A 21,614-nucleotide genomic window follows, 5' to 3' on the forward strand; every position below is an offset into this window, starting at 1 on the left:
ATAAGTGGTATGCTGTAATTAACAACAGAATTAACCACATCAACGCTGGCGTCCTCCATTCCGTGGAAAACATTCGCGTTGTGACGCGTTGTGTGCTTGTATATCTGCTATTTTAGGCGGGGGAAAAAGGAGCGGCCCTAGTATAGAGCCCTGGGGGACACACCGGTCAACTACTGTAAGTATATACGGTTTAAGTGGTTTTAAGAGCTGCAGGCAAGGGACGCAGCCCAGACCACATTCCTGTGAGCCACAGAGCCATTACAAGACAATATTGAATAGGGAGAATTTTAATTATTAGCACATCAATCAACCCTAAAAAAACACAAAACCCACTCATCTGAACTCTGAGAACAATGATTTTTGTTTAATCGTGCTTCCATCCGCCTTCCATCACTCTTTTTCTTCAACAAAGATTGCAGCTTCTTTTCATATTGGAGAATCACAGCAGTCAATATTGTGACTACATCATTTTCATAAAAACGGTGCGGCACTCACACACCTCGATGCTCACTTGTCTAGTTTATTTTTAGTAATAAAAAAAAAAGGAAAATAGCAAGCTGTTCATAGTGCAGGGAGAGACTAGAAAGGAACCCAGAGGGGCTTATTCATAGTATCTACCTTAATAATAACATACTGTATTCACAGTTGAAGTTAAAACTAATAACTGAAATAGGGCTGCATCTATCCAGTCTTTTCTTAGCAATTATTCTATCTATCACTCTTTGGTTTATTCACATAATCGATAAGCATGCTCACATAACGTGTCGCAAATTGATTATGTTTCATTATAGATCAAATTGATTATTTCAATTAACTGTTGCATCCCTAAAACAAAGACCTTTTCTCTTCCCAGACAAATCGGACGGTACTGTAGGTCACCTTTTCCTATGACATGCTCCACAAGGCTTGGTGTGTATGTGTGTGTGTGTGTGTGTGTGTGTGTATGTGTATGTGCGTGCGATAGTGAGACCAGAACCAGATCTGGGCTAATAGTGCCGGTAAATTAAGCTCACCACTCTCTCACTCCCTATCTCTCCCTCTCTCTCTCATCACATGGGAGCTTCGTCCCCATTACTGGGACGCAGCCATCACCGGGGCGACTGGAGACGGAGAGAGCTGCCTTAGCAGGACAGCGCAGAATGCAGTGCTGTGATTGGATGTGTGGATAATGTGTGATGTGGTGGTGTGGTGGTGGTGGTGGTGTGTGTGGGTGGGTGTGTGTAAGAAAGAGTGTAAGAGTGTGTGCGCGCATCCATACGTGTGTGCGTGCGTGTTTAGGTGTGATTGTGTCTGTGTTCCTCTTTGATGTGTGCACACCTCTCTCAGTGATCATGCAAAGCTCTTCAGTCGCCGTAACCATAGTTTATTTCCTCAACTATTCATATATTCATAACCACCACCACGCATGCATAATGTTGCACACATTACAATGATAAAGAGGGAAATAGTTCAGAACCCTAAGAAAAGTCAAGTGCATGCTAATGAGGAAGATCATCTTTAGGAGCGCCACAACAAAAACAGACGCACACTGAGACTATCGTGTCATTGCTGTCTGGTAGAGAAACCTCCTTACTTTTGAGGAAATTAAAAATAAAAAACTGTGTTGTTCCAATGGATCCAATGGAGTTCTGAGATTTAGTCACAAGCGCTAATACTTTTTGTCGGTTAATAATTTGTAAATCCTACAGGCAGACGAGCAGGTTTACGAATAGCATTGATTCATTAAAAGAAGAAAAAAAAAAGTGGAGATAGGAGGTTTCCACCCGACAGCAACGGTATATCATTGGGATTCTCCTCTCCGGAGGACTGAGGCCTTTTAGGACTGTTAAGAATGTTATTTAGATAGCGCGTTGTTTAGACAGATAGGTTGGATGTTTACCTGGTATCCTAGTTTCTTTGAAGCACTACATTGTTCTCTTTGCACTCTACGTGACTATTTACCGTGTCGTTTGTTAACCAGGCTTCATGACATTTACTCCGATGTCGCCCCTTGTAAGTCCAAGATGCTCTGGACAAACGTGTCTGCTAAAATGCCTGAAATTGTAAATTGATTGTTGTGAACTAACTGAAAATAAAAATGATCTGTACTATTGACTATGACTCACAATAATTAGTCCCATTCAGCCATTCTAATGTCACATCAAGTGCCTCAATACTGTCTGCTGAGACAGCACTTGAACCCTGTATTCTGTGTTGACCAGAGTCCCCCAGGGGAGGGGTTTATTTTGTCCCCCCTCCACAACAAATCTCTTTGGCAGAAATAGCCGAATGTTCGCCCCCAGAGTAGGTACACTACATTTCATGTGGTTACCAGAGTGAAGCTATAATACACATATAGATGATTCAGTGCACATCGTCCCCTATATATGGTCATATAGGACATGCATGCGCTGGAGTGCTGCTGAGCTTCTTGGATCTCAACGTATTGATTAAACAGGCAGCGGCAGTATCAAATCAGCATACATTAAACACACACACACACACACCCACACACACACAGAGGCACACTAAGATAAATAGCCTTTAAATTATCCACCCATAGCAACCATACAGCCACAGGAGGAGCCTCTTTATGCAACATGCTTTGCATTCAACCGCCGTTGCCACTCAAGACAACCTATCAATTATGAAAAAGCCTTTTCTGCAAGCTAAGCTAGAACGCTTCTCCCTCGGGGGACAGCTTGTCCAGAAGACTTGAATCTTAGATACGGAACGATGGCAATCATACCACTCCAGTGGGTCAACGGTGAGAGCGCTGGCTGCAGTCAAATGCAATCATGCTACAGTGCGGCATGAGAGCTGCGCCCCCCCCCCCCACCCCCAGAGGGAGATTCTGGGGGGTCAAGGCTCTCAGTTCCAAATGAGAGCTCTGCCTTGCCGACTTATAAAGACTTGATGTGATGTAATCTCAAAAGTGATATGTGTCACTTGTTTTGTCGAGGGGTGTGTGATGATGAAAAGGATACATTTGGCCTTTAGCTTTACAAGCTGTGCTCAAATACAAAGACAAATCTTTGTTGTAAGAGGAAGAGTCATACGACAGGGCGTCGTGCGCCAAAAATAGGCAATCTACAAGCTCACACGAGTCCCGATGCAAGCTTGTAGATTGACTATTTTCAGCGTATGACGAAGTATAAATCGCGCTCGAGTCTTTTGCTCTGGAAACCCTGTAGTGGTAATAAGAGAGAAGCAAACATCAAAGTGTATGTGGCCTGATACTGTGTCCTTGACCAGGACACCGTCATCTCCCTCTTGACAAGATCCTTCCTGCCAACTGGCTCTGAGGCCCTCTGCCTGGATGAGAGCGCCAGGTAAAAGCAGAAAATAAAAGTCAACGGAACAAGATGCTATAGGGCCGTGTTGTAGCCTTGATCAGGAAGCCACAGCAGGTTCGATCGCCACAAACGTAAACATAATCCATGTCAATCGTTAGACGAAGAGGTTTGCGCTTCAACAGAACAGCTCTCTGTGGAGCGCTGAAACCCATACTAATCCAGTGAGCATTATTCCAAAAAGATATGAAACAGGAAGCACATTTTAAACTTCCAAGTCAAGGAGGATAAAATTGACTCACATCAGAGTAGAAAAATGCTTGTGTGTTTTGTCTTCTGAGAATTTGAAGAAACTCTGACGAAGGCTCTTTGCCGAAACACATAGACTAAGCGTTTTTCTATAAATACCTATAAAAGAAAGTATTGTGTCCTCCTTGACTTGAAAGTTTAAGATGTTCTACATGTCTCATGTTGTTTTCTGGAATGTGATCGATCCACTTGAACCCTCTGGCATCCTTATTCTTATGCGAGACAAGCACAGAGCCAACACTGGTCAACTAAGTGTTAGTTGACAAGTATAGAGGGTTTAACCACTTAAACCCTATATGTTTGTTCCTAAGGGCTCTACACTAGTGTCTTTTCGGTCTTCTGTAATTGCGGAGAAAGCTTTTGCTGAAAACAGCCGATCGACAAGCTCAACGAAAGTCTTTCACACATTAAGGATGCTGGGGTTTAAGTGGTTAAGTGGCTAAATAATGTCTGTCTGCCTGATGCTTGAGCATTATCCCATTTGAGCATGGAAATACAGAGGCAATGAGAAGTATTCCTAATAACAATACAAAATAATACAAAGTTCACATCAGAGTAGTAGTACCTACTACACACTACTACTATAGCATGCTGCTCCCTGGAAAGTGTGCGGTATTATGTAATGAAATCCATTCAGTAGGTCTATTTAATATTCTGTAACAGGGTAATTCTATTACAGTAGATAAAATTCCCCCAAAATTTTGTCTGCACTTTCCCCAGAAACATCAGCCAAGAGTCAGTTGTGTAGAGTATATTCACACACAGGGAACAGACTTAACTTATTGACCTACCAGCCAAAGTGGCTTTAGAAAACTATCAGCCATGCAGATGTTTTAATGCGCAAAAATGACAAATAGCTCTTTAGTAATTGCCATACTATTACTATATACACTCACTCTCATACGCAGTTTTTTCAATGACTATCATAAACAACATAACACATAGCATAGTTTTTAGTGGACTGAAGACAGACCTGCAAATTCATGAGGGGTGAAAAGAATGTATCAAGAAAGCCTGTCAGAGTAAATCAGTTGTCATTTAGTGACGTTACATTGCAAACTGCTATTCAATGTACACATACCTCAATAACTTTTTTCAGAGCCACCCCCAAACACTCTCGACCCGCTCTGAAGTAAATAATATCTAAAATGCTTAGATTCATTTCTCAGTTCAAAAGGTTGTGTTGCCATGATGACACAAGCAGCTGTTTTTAATTTGTGAGTGATTATCACATAATGTAAACAGACTGTACAGTAGTCTACTGTCGTTAGCTGGTAATGCAGTTGGGGGGGGGGGGGGGGGGTAACGTTATTTGCTCAAGAGCACTTTGGCTGTAGAACAATTGCCCTATCCCAGCAGATTTTCACAGACATTTTTAACACAGCGTTTGGCTATATTTAGATAGGACAAGAGGGGGTCAGGATGGAGTCGAGAATCAAAGCACTTTTTAAATCACTTTCAACAGTGGCGTCCCTATTTTGGGGAATTTGGGCATGTCTAACATTGTCATACACAGCAGATCTACAAGCGCACAACGCATCGTGACGCGAAGCATTGTGTGTGTGGGCTTGTAGACCGGCTATTATCGCTATTCATTGTAGGAGGAGGTATAAGCAGGGGTCCAGGGACCCTCAGGGTTCCATGAGGGGGTTTCAAATGGAACCTTACAGGTCTGTAACTCTGAGAGTGTACAAATGAGTGTTTAAATGGAACTCTGAGAGTTATGGAGGTGCTCGAAATTAAAAACATTAGAGAACCACTGTTCTATTCGGAGTTTAGCCTACTGTCATTTGTGTTTACAGGACCTGACCAGTAGGCTAGCGCTGCCCCACAAGCCACCACGGTTCTCCCCTAGAGCAGTGGTTCTCAACCAGTGGTCCTTGGGGGGGTACCAGGGGGTCCCCAGCGAAATTAGTTAACATAGCGTCACAATCATTTTAACCACTTAGCTTTGGCTATTCAAAAATAGCAGATATACAAGCTCATAGCACGGCACCGAGGGCCGCGCTATTTTTGAAAAATCTTGAAAATGTGTTTATTTCTTTGAATATGTATTTCTTTTAAAGCAACATTTTTTAACTCAAATCTTTGCTTCTGGGGGTCCCTGGCACAAAACATTTTCAGGTGGGGGTCCGCGGCCAAAATGTATATCAATTTAGGGGTCATTGGCATGAAAAAGGTGCCAAAAACCACTGCCCTAGAGAGACATCTGTTCCCCCCACCCCCTTCTCACCTTGAAGTTACTGGCGTTCACCCAGGAGCTGGCCACGCCGTCCACCATCCTGTCCAGCGCCGTCTGGTCCTGCTCCAGGTCCGGCGTCTTCTCCTCGTCCAGGATGCTGTCGATGAGCTCCTGGCCCGCCTGCAGCCTCTTCCCCAGGTCCTTCTGCATCACCTGCTCTATGCAGTGCTCCATGGTTCAGGTTCACCTCACCCTCCTCTCCGTGGTGCTTGGCGGACTCGAGGCGGGCCACAGGGGACTCCGCGAAACGCTCTGTGTGTGTGTGTGTGCGCAGCGGAAACCTTCCAAGGCCACAGTCTCTGCAGCTTCAGGGGTTCTTCTTCTCCTCCCCTCCCGGCGCTCTCGAACCCGAGTCGTCGTGCTCCCAGTCACCCACCGATGAGGGGTGTGGGGTGAGGAACAGTTGAGGGATATCTGGCGGATATCTATTCTGTGCAGAGATTCGTTTTTTTTTTATAGTTCAACTGCAGCCAGCGTGGGTGAATAAGGCCTTAGATTGGACATATCCTGTGGATGAGGGCTGCTGGAGGGGCTGCACTTCATTCTTCAATCAGTTGTGCTCCTGCAAGGCAAGGGCAAGTTTATTTGTGCAGCATATTTCAACAGCACGTCAATTAAAAGTGCTTTACACAAAACATTGCAACAACAGTGCAAAATAATAAACATTATGGATGGACGTACAACTGTGACGGATTTAAATAGGAGCCAAGTTTACATACAATGAACACGGAATTGAATACACAGGACCCCAATGGAAACAAGCCATAGTGCTTTCTTGGGTTTAATCCTTTTAGCATCATTTTGTATATAACTGTACTTTCTGTGCTTTTTGGGGGCTTTTTTGGCAGACTGTTAATAAAGTATTCAATCAATCAATCAATCAATCAATCAACAAGCGACCAAAACATTTCATTTAAACAGTTGGATAGGAAGTCATTCAGTCCCAAGTCAATCCAAAGGAAGCCATAGATAAAATTAACATGGAACCTTCACACATCAGACAGCATTGGACCCTATATAGACATTCAATGTATTAACATTGGTTGCTTATGTTATTATACTGTTATAGCACTGCATTCATTGCTATTACAGTTTCAAATGTTTTTCTATTTGAGCAAATGACATGGCAGTAGTCAAAAATATACAACAGTATACATGAAAGTATGAAACTGCAACAATCAATGCTCTTTTTCACTTTTTTTGCACACAAAATCCAAAACATAAGAGACACACCATTCATTGCTATTACAATATCTAATTCTGGTTAGTTTAGCCATTTAGCTTCCAGCCTAGGCTAATGTTAGCTAGCATAGCATGCTATAATAAACACAGCAACCCAACGCCTTGGGTGATTGTTGGGAGAGGTTTTATAAGCCTGTAATGCAGTAACTTTAGACGTTATAACGGTTATAAGGGTTCATAGCCTACCTGCTGCTGTACTTAGTACTCACCCTCACACACACTCACTCTCACACACACACAGGCTGCCTGGACGGATCGAAGGAAGAGGCTCTCTGGATCGATTGATTCACTTCCAAGGCGTTGCCAGGTTTTGTGAGAGAAACACGCAACCCAGGTTCTAGGAAAACAAGCCCAAAAGAAGCGAGTATGTAGGCCACTGGCCACATGAGCACTTTATAAACTTTCATGTGCATCGGCTATTTGAAAATATCCGATCTACAAGCTCACAACGCGTCGCGGTGCGTTGTGGGCGTAGATCTGCTATTTTCAAAGAAACATCTTGGGAAAAGGGAAAAGTTAGGAATATTTTCAAATAAATCCACAAAATCTTGTATGGGGGGAGAGGAGGGGGGGCTCTGTCACAAAATATTTTCAGCAGGTTGGCTATGCGGAAAAATACATATTAATTTGAGGGTCCTTTCCTTGACATGAAAATGTTTGAGAACATTAGGAAACAAGCCCAAAATAAGCAAGTACACTTTAGAAACAAGCCCAAATAAGCAACTACACTTTAGAAACAAACCCAAATAAGCAACTACATTTTAGAAACAAGCCCCAAAAGAACGCAACCCACAACTAACCAATATTTACAAGCAACTTTACAGAAAAAGAAGCCCAAAGTCGCTTGTAATAAGCGGACATGGCAACGCTGTTCGCTTCAAGAAAAAAGTCAAAGTGGCTCCAAAAAAACAGAAGAAAAAAACTACCGGCTGTTAAGAGGACATTAGTTGGATTATAGAGCTGGTAGCTCCCGCTTCAGCGGGTTGTTATAATGCCACTTAAGTTCATTTTAAGGTTGAGAAAACAAACCCAAATGTCATTCATCATAAGAATGAGTAACGTGTATTATTCAAATTTATTTTTTTCCTAAATCAAACCGCAACGTGTCCCATTTCAGACACCGTATCCAGTGTTGCCATGTCGGCTTATTATAAGCGACTTTGGGCTTCTTTTTCTGTAAAGTTGCTTGTAAATATTGATAGTTGCAGTTGCAGGTTGCGTTTTTTTGGGGTTTCTAAAGTGAAGTTGCTTATATAGACCAATTATTTGTTTACTAACATTTAGACTGGACGCACAGGTGATTGTTTCACGCAATCAATTTGCAACCTGTTGTTTCGGGGTGCGCTGGTTTCAGCACACCCCAACCCCCTCTTGTGTGTTGGCTAGTGAGGCGCGTCCTAGCGAGAGCTGATAGAATGGGTTTCATTGCGCGCATACTGGTTGCACGCATACTGGTTCTCATCAGTGTGACGTCGTCTGTTAAGGGGTCTATAGGCTTGCTGCTTCCAAATGTTTTATTATTATTTAAACCAGTGGTTCTTCGAATATTTTCTTGAAAATGTTTTGTGCCCACTGCCCAGGGAGCATTTGTGTTGTTAGAATGTTGCAAAACATTTTTTTCCAAACATTCCAAATGTTATTGCGAAACGTTTTGAAAATAGCAGATCTACAAGTTCACAGCGCGTTGCTGTGATCTTGTAGATTGGCTATTTTCAAATAGCTATTTTCAAATAGCCAATGCATATGATATGTTTAAAGTGCTCATGATGTGGCCTAAGTTGCTTCTTTTTGGCTTGTTTTCCTAGACCTGGTTGCTTATTTCTCTCACAAAACCTGACAACACTGACCGTATGCCGTGAAAACAAATCTGATGTTTGCGCAACAGTGACATCTCCCGGTGGAAGTTGGCAAGTCTCCTTAAAAGGTCAAAGAAAAGCCCAAAGAAAGGAGATGGGGAAAATAATAGAGCAACTGTCACTTGCAGTTGCAGGTGGCACCTTATAAATACTAGTCCATACCCAGTTACGTGCAGAGACAAAAGTATTTGCAGACTTGGGGTTATACACAGTGACAGTAGCCTATGGATATGCTTAGTTAAACTTTGGGAGACCAAGTTTGTTGCGGTCTTTACATGGACGGATTGATTGATTGATTAATTGATGTACTTTATTTAGTAAGACATGAGAAAAACAGTAAATGGAAGTACAAATTCACAATACAAGGTCTACTAAACTGGAAGGCTCTAAGCTTGTTTAAAATGAGATCCCTCCCCACGCACGCACACAAATCATGATGACATATAAGAGAAAGACAGATATACACACTACTATACAGAACGTCATACAATCAGCTTACAGGTTACTGGTATGAAAAAATATATATGTACAAGAGAAAAAAGAGGAAGAGTTCGGGGAGGCGGGATCAAAGTGAAAATGGGCCCTCTGCACAGAATCACCACGGCCCCCCAGCCAGCAGGCCCTTGGCTCCAGCCTCCAGGGCTATGGCAAGCCGTTTTAACATTTAATCGCTAGACTGGATGTGTATAGTAGATATCTATAATTCAGTTCTTCCTAGTCAAAACTAACTTTCGGATATCCATAATGACATTCCTCCTAGGAGGAACTGTCATTTGAGATATCCGAAACGTCATTCTTCCTAGGAGGAATGACATCACTTTTCCCATTCATGTGTATTGGGCTTTTAGTTTTGGATATCAGTAACTGCATTCTGGATATCTAAAACCAACATTCTGGATATATGCAATAGAATTCTTACTAGGAGGATCTACTCTTTCAGATATCTACAATTCAGTTCTTACTAGGACAAACTACCATTTTAGATATCCGAAATTAAAAAATCATTCCAGACCTCCGTAATTACCTTTAGTATATCCATTAATTCATTGTTACTAGGACAAATGGAATTATGGATATCCACAATTCATATTATTACTAGTAAAAATGTAATTTCAGATATCTGCAATTAGTATTATGACTAGGAACAATACAATTACAGATATACATAAATATGTTATGGATATCTGGTGACAGGTAGATAAGACGTCATTTTAACATAAAGGGTTGATTGACTATCTACAATTATATTTTAGATATCTCAAATAGCATTTCTCCTAGTAAAAACTGTATTCTTACTAGTCATAATGGTAATTAAATATATCCAAAAGACATTCTTACTAGTAAAAATTGTATTTCACGATATCTAAAGCTGTATTTGTCCTAGTCAAAATTAATCTTGAAATCCTTAAAAAAAAATAAGTAGCCGGTTTAACATTTAATAGCTAGACTGAATATGTATAATAGATATCTATAATTCAGTTCTTCCTAGTCAAAACTAACGTTTCGGATATCCATAATGACATTGAGATATCCGAAACGTCATTCTTCCTAGGAGGAATGACATCACTTTTCCCATTCATTTGTATTGGGCTTTGAGTTTCGGATATCCGTAATTGCATTCTGGATATCTAAAACCAACATTCTGGATATCTACAATTGAATTCTTACTAGGAGGATCTACTCTTTCAGATATCTACAATGCAGTTTTTACTAGGACAAACTACCATTTTAGATATCCGAAATTAAAAAATCGTTCCAGACCTCCATAATTACATTTTGTCTATCCAAAATGTAATTAAATATAACCACAATTCATATTATGACTAGTACTAATCGAATTATGGATATCCACAACTGCAATTGTGCTAGGAACAATACAGTTCAATATATCTGTATTTATATTATCGATATCCGTAATTATAATTCTTCCTATCCATAATGCAGTTTTAGATATCTATAACTGCAATATGATCGCTTTCCTTCCACCTGCAGAGGGCGCTGTTTTCCTTTTTTTTTTATGGGTTCCCAAGATCGAACGCTCATTGATGCTTCAGTATAATCCTATACGAGCAAATGACCACGCTGATTGTCAAATACATTTATTATGTTAATGTCGCCATTGTCTGAAATTAGTCCAATCCTCACCGTTGTTTAGGGTTACACATGTCCTCTCCATATCCAGATCACACTGGAGCCATGTTGGTTAATTATATCAATGTCAGTTGTTGCCTAGGTCAGTGGTTCTCAACATGAGGTCCGGGGACCAACAAGGGCCATTAAGGGGCTCCCCAGCAAATTGATAATTAAACATGCCAAAATATCATAAATTAACACAATTAGACAATTTAGCCTAGATTAGGAAAAAGGCTGCTTCAACTTGTTACAAGTAAATATTTTACTTTTTCTCAACTTGAAAATTACCCTTCTCCAAAGCAAATATATCCACTTACTTTAAATTAAATAAGTTATCACAACCAATGAATATTTTTTATTATAAATAAATCAATTTTTTAAATTAAACAATGTACTCTTTTTACATTAATTAGTTTTTTCACTTTGGTTTAAGCTTATATCTTAAGTTACCGTAAGTTAAGAAACTCCTTCCAACCAATGAACATTTTTTATTTGAACCAAACCATAAATTCTCTTTGAATTAACCTGTATTTTCACTTTTATTTAAGCTTATATTTTAAGTAACTACAAAGCAAAATTATGTATAAAACAGTATTTTTTAAAGTATTTTTTTCACTTTAACAAAACCTAATGCGTTTTTGTCAACCTGTTACAAGTAAACTAATTACTTTACTCCAAGTTGAAAATGACACTTGAAATTACGAAGAGACACAAATTTATATTCAACATTTATTATGGCGTCTTCCTGAGAACAAATACCATGAATACAAAAATCGGAATTATTTTAACAAAGTGCCACGTGCATGTGCACGATATACATTCATTTCTGAGCCTGGAAAACCCAAAAAAATCTCAGATCCAATAAAACAAAGTGCCACGAGAATGTGCACGATACATTCACTTCCGAGTCTGGCAAACCCAACAAATCTCCAATAAAACAACACTTGCACACAAAGACAGAGAGACTGAGAGAAAGTGAGGTAGAGGCAGAGAGACGGGGTAAGGCAAAAGTGCTTTGGTAAAATATTAGCCCTAAACATGGCAACAGTACATTTTCTAAGTGGCAAAGTCATACAGTGCTAGATTAAGACAATACAAAAATATTACACCAAAATCCACATGTCTGTAATTTAACATATAATATCTGCAGTGATAAGACACATTTCAAGGAAAACATTCACAATTGTCATGAGATCCAGGCAAGGTGTTTTACACCTTCACAAATTGCCTGCCAATAACATGACTGGCGGACCATTTTGAACAACTCTTTGCCATTTGCTAGCTGCCAATGAGTGTTACCTCTTCCTTAAAAATAGCAGAGCCTTAAGGCTATATTAGACTAACCCAGTCTGTCTCACAATCAGTCAGTCAGTAATCCTATCAGTCTGTAACAGTAAACAGTCATTAAACCAGTCTCAGAAAATATTGGGAAGAAAAAAAAGCTTGTAAACAGGGACTGAAACCAACAAATACTGTAGCTCCTGCAAGAAGTCATCAACAGCCACACCAGAGACAAGAAAATCATGCTCCAACTTAACACATTTGTTGTATGTACAGTATATAGCAACATACATTTGTTGTAACGTTTGAAGTTTTTCAGAAAACTTAGGTCAGGATTTAGAATCGGCCTCAGGTCTAAATGGGTTAAATAAAACTGAGGCAAATTTACACAACAGAACAGGACACATCTTCAACATTTTGCATTTCATGGACAGAAGCACTTGACTGACTCATCATCTGAAATATTCTCCTGCAATTCATTGCTTGAATCTTGAGAGGGAAACTCTAAGCAATGCCAGGCTTTAAATTAAATCATTTATAGAAGATGCCTTGTGGCTTCTGGACTTCTGAGTCCTGAAGGCTCCATAAATATTTGTCTTATATGGGCACCCTTGAAAAATACATGTAACAGTTTCAAAATTTAGCAGATGCTGTCCAATGTGACGCAAGTAGTCTTTCAAAGTTGTGCTTTGTTTGTATGCACACAAAAGGCATGTAAAAGTTGTCAGTTCAGCCTTTTCAGTGGCAAGTTGAGGGTGGCTCCTTGACAAATGACTCTTAAGGGCATTCCAGGTCTTAAACGAACAAGGGCAGGTTACATATGTGCATGGGTAGGCATGACAGTAGTATAGTAGGGTAAGGTTCTAATACCCATTTCTACTAGGGTATGGTATGAAGCCCCTAGGGATACATACAGTATATGGTGCTCCTCGCAAGGGCTTTGTTCACACCTAAGGTGTTTGAGCTATTGTTTTCTCCACCCACCCTGGAACCCTAAAATAGCCTAGTCTCTAGGAGTAACCAAATGGACCCATGGGTCTTTAATCATGTATGCTCTCAAGAGTTAAATTATTGTCAAAAATCTGCATTACTTAATTAAAGAATTGTTATTTTGATCAATGTTTGCCTATTATCACTCCTATCGGTACCAACTCTCCATCATTTGCATTATTGTAGCTAAGTACCCCCTCACTGATTTACATGGTGTTTCTAAAGGGTTAGGGTTTAGGGTTAGGGCCTGCATACAATAAATGTATTGTTCATTAATATTATATATTACGGTTGACCGAGTATCTGCCATTATGGCATTAACCACTTCAGGCCCTTATACATTCAGAACATCTGAAAAATAGCTTATCTACAAGGTTTAGTGGTTAGGGGATCGTAAAATAGTGGTCCACTGGTAGTGGGTAACGGGGGATGGTAACATATGGTGATTTTGGGGATCTATCTATCTATCTGTCTATCTATCTGTCTATCGGACTGTCTATCGGACTGTCTATCGGACTGTCTATCGGACTGTCTATCTGTCTATCGGACTGTCTATCGTTCTGTCTATCTGTCTATCGGACTGTCTATCGGACTGTCTATCGTTCTGTCTATCTGTCTATCGGACTGTCTATCTGTCTATCGGACTGTCTATCGGACTGTCTATCTGTCTATCGGACTGTCTATCGGACTGTCCTTGACAGACAGACAGACAGACAGATCCCCAAAATCACCATATGTTACCATGCCCCGTTACCCACTACCCACTGTCTTTGGAAAAAGACAGAGACCCAGAGATAGAGACAGAGGGAATTAGAATGATAAATGGGTCTTATTGCTAAACCAAGGATGAATTAAATAATGAAAGAAATTGAATAATCAATCTGAAATTATTAATTATGGATTAATAATTATGGAATGTCAAAAATGTCAAAATTCTACCTAGCGGTAGAAATGGGTATTATAACCTTACCCTACTATACTACTCATGACGACGTCCAAAATGTCCATGATCGATTCTGTAATTCTTGAGAAGAATCTATCAAAGTTGTCCTTGTTTGTATTCACACAAAAGGCATGTCATTCTTTTACAAATAAAAACAAATTCAGGGACAGAATGTTTTAACCGATTTAGACCGGAGGTCGATTCTAATAGTGCCTTCTAAATCCTGTCCTGAAAAGTATAGTTACAAATAGGGGTTCACGCCCTAAATGGGTTAAACGAAGTGTGTGTGATTTGTAAGGCTCACATTTAACCTTGCTCCAAGTAAATAGTTTACACTCTTGCAAGGTTCTGTACCCTTTGGACATCTTTTTGCTCTCTGTCCATTTAAAATCTAAAGAACATAAAAAAATAATCTGTCCCATTTTGGCTGAGGTTTTACAGGTTGGCTCAAAGGCTCCATCTCTATCCATATAATTCTTTTACAAATAAAAACAAAATTTAGGGACAATGTTTTAAACAGAATGTGTGATTTGTAAGGCTCACATTAACCTTGCTCCAAGTAAAGATGTGATTTATAAGGCTCACATTAACCTTTCTCCAAGTAAAGATGTGATTTTTAAGGCTCACATTAACCTTTCTCCAAGTAAAGAGTTTACACAGGATCTTGCAGCTTTGCTGCAAGGTTCTGTACCCTTTTTGACATCTTTTTGCGCTCTATGTCCATGATGATTTTCTGAAAGGCCTCAAAACTATACTTGAGCCCTTCTGGATACTTTAAGTCCAGGGCATAGATAAGGCCAAACAGCATGGCACACGCAGAAGCAACTGAGGACAGCCCACTGAGTACCTCAACACCATCAATAATGATGCCAATTTCCACCGGTTCGCAGAGAGGACCTTGATTTTCACCCAGGACAAACACCCCCATGGTGGTGTTCGCAAGCTCCGTCTCAGCCTCATCCTTCTGGACAACCTGAAGACAGACAAGGAGGGAGAAAGAGAGAACATTAGCATTTGTCACAGTTCATCATCATAACCTTTATTTCAGCTCGGAGTACAGTTGAGGGGCAGGCCCTCATTTTCAATGTAGCCAAGATACAGAACACAGTAATCAACAGGAATAGGCATTCACATACAGCAATAAAATACATGAATCAGAATACAGAAAGAACTCAAAAACTAAAATAGTCAAAGAACTAGAACAGATCATAATCAAATAATTAAATAAAGCAGTTACAATCCTGAACAAAAATGTTGGAAATCATTTCCCTGAAACTACCTAAAGATGGAAGTGATTTGATTTTCAAGGACCTCTGGAGCTCATTCCAGGCAGATGGAGCACTGACAGAAAATGCTGTCTTGCCTAACACCATCTGCGCAAAAGGAACCTTGAGCGTCAGGAGATCACTCGAGCGGGTCTGGTATGTAATAGGGTTCTGAACCAACAAAGAACAAATATAAGGGGGGAGCATTCCTGATATGGCTTTAAAAATAAATAGATACCAGTGTTTATCACGCCTCTCAGTTAAAGAGGATAAGCCTGCATTCCCGTATAGTGTACTGTGATGGGTACCATAGGTGTCACCAGAGACCCATCTTAGGGCAGAATGGTACACAGTGTCAAGGCGTTTTAAAATTGATGGAGTAGCAGTTCTATAAATAATGTCTCCATAGTCTAAAACCGAGAGAAAAGTGGCTTCAATAATTGTTTTCCTACTGGATGCAGGAAAGCATGATTTATTTCTATAGAAAAACCAATTTTTTTGTCTCAAGGTTATCGATGTGAAATTTAAAATACAATTTCTCATCTAGCCAGACGCCCAGGTAATTGTATTCCGAGACCCTTTCTATTGTAGCACCACTTGAAGAGGTTATGACTATGTCGCTAAGGTTGGTGGTTTTAACTCTAGTGAACAGCATGAATTTGGTTTGCTTGCATTTAAAACCAGTCTAAGCTCAACCAGGGCAGCCTGGAGAGCATTGAAAGCAAGCTGCAGCTTCTTGGTGGCAAGATGAGCTGAGTCAGCGACACAGTATATGACCGTGTCATCTGCATAAAGGTGGGCCTTACAGTCATTAAGAGTAGAGATAATATTGTTAATATATAAAGTAAAAAGTACTGGGCCTAAGACTGAGCCCTGTGGGACGCCCACGGAGACTGGCCATAACCCAGATTGAGAGCTTCCGGACTTCACAGCTTGATGTCTATTTGTTAAGTAAGTTTGAAACCATTCCGAGGTTTCATTATTATTAATGGTATTTGTAACTAAGGTGACTGCAGTGATTGTACCATGTTCGGCTCTGAAACCGGATTGATTTTCATTTAACACTGAGAAGGATGAGAGGAATAATTTGAGTTGTGAGTTTATGAGTGATTCCAAAATCTTGGCAAGGCAACTTTGAAATAGGTGCGTAATTATTTAGCTCTTGTCTATCACCACCTTTGTGAAGTGGGAGGACGTGCGCAAGTTTCCAAATACGAGGGAAAATATTTAAAGAAATAGAGAGATTAAAAATATGAGCTATGTGCTCTGCAATAAGAGGTGCAGCTGTTTAAAAATAAAGGATCTAAGTGATCCTCACCAGTCGAGGTCTTATGGTTTATTGTAAGCAAAGCTTCCAGAACAATAGAGGTAGAGAGGTGCTGTATGGAGAACTGAGCAGTTGGGCTAATTCTGAAATTGCTGTAATCCGTTGAAAGTTGGGGTCCACTATAAGTATTACTAAATAAGTGCCCTGCATCTATAAAATGCAGATTAAAAGCAGAGCATACCTCCAAAGGATCTGAAATTACGCCATTACTACCATTTATTTGAGATGGTAGGGCAGAGGTGGAATTATTATTAAGGGCGTTCACTTCTTTCCAGAATTTAACTGTATTTCCCTGAGAGTAAGTTATTAAATTAAAAAAATAATTAGATTTAGCCTTTCTGAGAAAAGACGTGCAACGATTACGAATTTGCCGAAAGCAAGCCCAATGAGCAGGGTCTCCAGAACGCCTAGCAAGCGACCAAGCTCTTTTCCTCTTGTTGAATAGGGTAGCTAATGTCGGTGAAAACCAAAGGGTAGCTCTATCCCTGATTCTCAGTTTTTTCACTGGAGCATGTGTGTCTACAATAGCAACAAAGGTTTCTATAAAAAACTCTAGCGCCATATCAACATCAGTAAATTCAGAAATTAAGAACAAGTTACTATTAAAAATGTCACGTAAGAACTCTTCGTTAAAGTGCTTAAAGCTTCTCTTAGAGATCACCTTAGATTTTGTCCGGTGTAGTCGGGCATTTTTTATGCACCCAACCGGGCAATGGTCACTAACACCTAACTCAAAAACACCACAAGCAGAGATCTTGTCAGCCCTGTTAGAGAAGATAAGGTCTATCAGGGTGGATCTTGAATTATCCATTAAATTTGGCCTAGTAGTTTCCAGGAGCATTTGTGATAAATTCAAGTAATTTGTAACTTCCTTGAGGTGTTCAGAACCAGCAACCACTTCTGGTTCCAATCACCTAAAACCAAAAGCTCGCCATCCGAGCGCATGGAGAGCATGCTAGCTAAAGTGTCTATAGAACCTGGGTCTGCAGATGGGGGTCTGTAGATACCCACTACAACCAATGATGTTGGTTGTAGTGGAGTGGCTCTCACTGAACCTTCAGTGAGAGCTACTCAAAGCGCTTAGGGTGTGAGACAGCATTTAAAAGTGTAGTGGAAAGATTGGATTTGGTATAAATACATACCCCACCACATCTACCTGATCTGTCGGCTCTAAATAAATTATAGTTTAAAAGAGACACTTTAGAGTCCTTGATACTTTTTTTGAGCCATGTCTCACCTAACACCAGAATGTCCGGATTAGTCTGCTTAACAAGTAACACTATAAAATCAAAATTAAGGACTAGACTCCTAATATTGTAGTGAATAATCCCCAGCCCTTTCCGATTCTTAAATGTCAATTTGGAAAATGCTGTGTCAGAATTTGGAGTAGGAATGATGACTGATGGCTGAATGGGAATATTGATTAGGTTGAAGTCATCAACAGTATGGACACAGTGCATGGTGTAACTTGAGAATGTAATGGACAGGGGGGTTTTGGGGGAACATATATATGACACAAAGCGGCTTGATCCACATGGCTAGAGCTAAAAACTGAAGAAGGGGTTAAAACAATTGGAACGCGCCGCACTTCATATCAAGGATTAATAGCAATGTATTTAATACAATTGTTCCGTAGAGTTGAAGTGCCCCTACTATTTGGGTGCACACCATCTTTCCTGTACATACTATGGATACGCCAAAAGTAATCAAAGTTAGAAACTAGAAGATGTGCTCCTCGGAGCACAGGTCTCCGCCAGTACTGTTCCTGATTAATCCTGTCTTAAGTGTTACTTGATTAATCCTGTCTTAAGTGTTACTCCGCCATTTCTCAGCCATTTCGTGAATACTCCTGTCTTACCTCACTTTGAAAGAGACTAAGACTCTTTCAAAGTGACACATCTATTTATAGGCCGCTGATACGTCATGCGTCTCACTAGCCAATCAGAGCACACTCTTTCAACGTATTGTCACGTGTCACGTGAGGCTTGACCAATGTTAGCTTGGCCGAGGGGGGGGGGGGGGGGGGACGGAAAGTGAAAACACAACAATATGACAATAAAGTCATATCCTAAGGCATTACAGAAATTCTGAAGCCACAGATGAAAGCTATAGATTCGGCTAAAGTGTTCAATTTTATTGGAAAGTGTTGGAATGGGGCCCGATACAATGCATCGCTTTCCCAGTCTTTCTATTGTGGAGCATAGTAGTTCCATGTCTGTTCGCATCTTTGTGGAATGTCTAGCCATGACGTCATTCGTACCCACGTGTGTAATGACAACAGTGACAGTAGGATGCAAATCAACAACAGCTGGAGCTAGTGCAATCATGTCTGATATCTTTCCTCCGGAGAGGCAGTAGGTAACAGCACCTGGGAGGACTAGATGCCTAACCAGGGAATATAGATAGAGTTATGGCACTAGACCTTTTCTAACGACCGTTGCCCAGGATAGGGGGGCAGGCGAGGATCCAACATCATCCAGGGAAGGCTGTACAATAGCCGCAGCGGCGGACGATGACTGCCGGCTACCCCCGGGTTCGGCGGCGGCCAGGCGGGAGCACAGTGCTGACTTGCAGCAGGAGTCCCTCTATCATCTCCTCGATGGAACGAATCTCCACCTCCAGCTTGGCGACCTCCGTTTGTGGCGCCATTGGCACTGTTAAAATAACAAAGACACAACCAGCGAAGGGACAAGAAAATGGCACCAGGCAGCGGAGAACCAGCGGCAGTAAAGCAGCTGTATGGCAGGAAAGGAAACTTACACACTCGGGCCCCTTTCGGAGCTAGACAAGACTGAGACTCACCTGTTGTCTCAGATAGATAGCCGGACAAGACTGACAGACTCACCTGTTCTCTGAGATAGATAGCCGGACAAGACTGAGACTCACCTGTTCTCTCAGATAGATAGCCGGACAAGACTGACAGACTCGCCTGTCCTCTCAGATAGATAGCCGGACAAGACTGAGACTCACCTGTCCTCTCAGATAGATAGCCGGACAAGACTGACAGACTCACCTGTTCTCTGAGATAGATAGCCGGACAACACTGAGACTCACCTGTTCTCTCAGATAGATAGCCGGACAACACTGAGACTCACCTGTTCTCTCAGATAGATAGCCGGACAAGACTGACAGACTCACCTGTCCTCTCAGATAGATAGCCGGACAAGACTGAGACTCACCTGTCCTCTCAGATAGATAGCCGGACAAGACTGACAGACTCACCTGTTCTCTGAGATAGATAGCCGGACAAGACTGAGACTCACCTGTCCTCTCAGATAGATAGCCGGACAAGACTGACAGACTCACCTGTTCTCTCAGATAGATAGCCGGACAAGACTGAGACTCACCTGTCCTCTCAGATAGATAGCCGGACAAGACTGAGACTCACCTGTCCTCTCAGATAGATAGCCGGACAAGACTGAGACTCACCTGTCCTCTCAGATAGATAGCCGGACAAGCCTGAGACTCACCTGTCCTCTCAGATAGATAGCCGGACAAGACTGAGACTCACCTGTCCTCTCAGATAGATAGCCGGACAAGACTGAGACTCACCTGTCCTCTCAGATAGATAGCCGGACAAGACTGAGACTCACCTGTCCTCTCAGATAGATAGCCGGACAAGACTGAGACTCACCTGTCCTCTCAGATAGATAGCCGGACAAGACTGAGACTCACCTGTCCTCTCAGATAGATAGCCGGACAAGACTGACAGACTCACCTGTTCTCTCAGATAGATAGACAAGACTGACAGACTCACTTATTCTTTCAGATAGATAGCATAGCAATTAAAGTGACAATCTAACCGGTCTAAACTGGGTTAAAAGATGGCAGTACTTAACTGCCTTACCAGGAACTCTGCATTAATGTTGAGGCCCTTTTCAAAGTAGGATTCCATTCCATTCAATTTCTGAGAAGCAGCACTCCGCACCCTTGAGCCAGAGGTTCTCAAAACATTCAGCATTGCCACCGATGCGGCTATGTCTGCTTCAAGCTGAAGTTGTTCCTTTAGTTTTCTTATGTGAGCTTCCTGTTCTTCTAGAGCATGCTTTTGTTCAAGCAACTTTTGCCGAGCCATTAAAGCAGCCATTTCAGCCTCGGCTTTAACACATGCAGTAGAGGAAACCTTTGATCTCATTGAAACATGAGTCTTGTTGCTAAGGTTTGATATGCTGTCATATGGTTGAACATCCTCCTGAGCATCATAAACATTATGTGACTGAAGCACAGTCATTTCCACATTTTCCACATTTTCCACATCCCCATGTTCTCCATTTTCCTCCTCAGCAGCCTCATGCTGCTGGGGCCTTTCAGTAGGCCTGTTATGAGCCTCTAGCTGGGGTTGGCTTGGTGGTCCTCTGGCTACTGAGAACCAGGCGTTAACATCTTCAATGCATCCATCTTTATATTTATTGACCTTTGAGAACCAGTTATTTTGCTTGTTCATCAAGTGGAATAATAGTCATTAAAGAATCATGCAGTGCATTGTCATTTTCAGACACTTTCATCAAGGCATCAAGTTGTGCTTTAACCAGTGAAACATTTTTCTCATCTTTCATGAGCTCTTTAATAGAGGTTATCAGAGCTTTTGTTTCCTCCACTTTCTTTTTGCGTTCCTTTTGGATTGATTCGATTTTATTTGCCAGGGCCTTTTCAGTGAGGTTTATTCTCCTTTTTTCCCCATGTCCTTTCTTCCAACATGTGAACCAACTTTTGTTCCACTCATTTTGAATAAACAACGAAATGATCATAGTCAG

At 41.1% G+C, this 21,614-nt stretch overlaps 1 protein-coding gene across 6 annotated transcripts in view; it reads right to left on the bottom strand.

Moving 5' to 3' along the window:
• The window catches only part of LOC311041114 (CLIP-associating protein 1-B-like), an 88,784-nt gene extending 81,423 nt beyond the window's left edge, over positions 1 to 7,361 (bottom strand). For 5 of the 6 annotated variants that reach the window (XM_084051606.1, XM_084051605.1, XM_084051603.1 and 2 more), the window contains exons 1-2: positions 7,252 to 7,337; positions 5,815 to 6,385 (exon numbers count right to left, since the gene is read on the bottom strand). In XM_084051606.1, coding sequence (XP_083907732.1) covers positions 5,815 to 5,997 — 183 coding nt within the window. In that variant the 5' untranslated portion in view covers positions 5,998 to 6,385; positions 7,252 to 7,337. Of the gene's footprint in view, positions 1 to 5,814; positions 6,386 to 7,251 lie in introns of all 6 variants that reach the window. The other variant, XM_084051602.1, reaches the window with a different exon arrangement.
• Between the last annotated feature and the right edge of the window lie 14,253 nt (positions 7,362 to 21,614).

Source organism: Gymnoscopelus microlampas (genome assembly GCF_963454915.1).
Source record: "Gymnoscopelus microlampas genome assembly, chromosome: 24".
NCBI classification, from domain to species: Eukaryota; Metazoa; Chordata; class Actinopteri; order Myctophiformes; family Myctophidae; genus Gymnoscopelus; species Gymnoscopelus microlampas.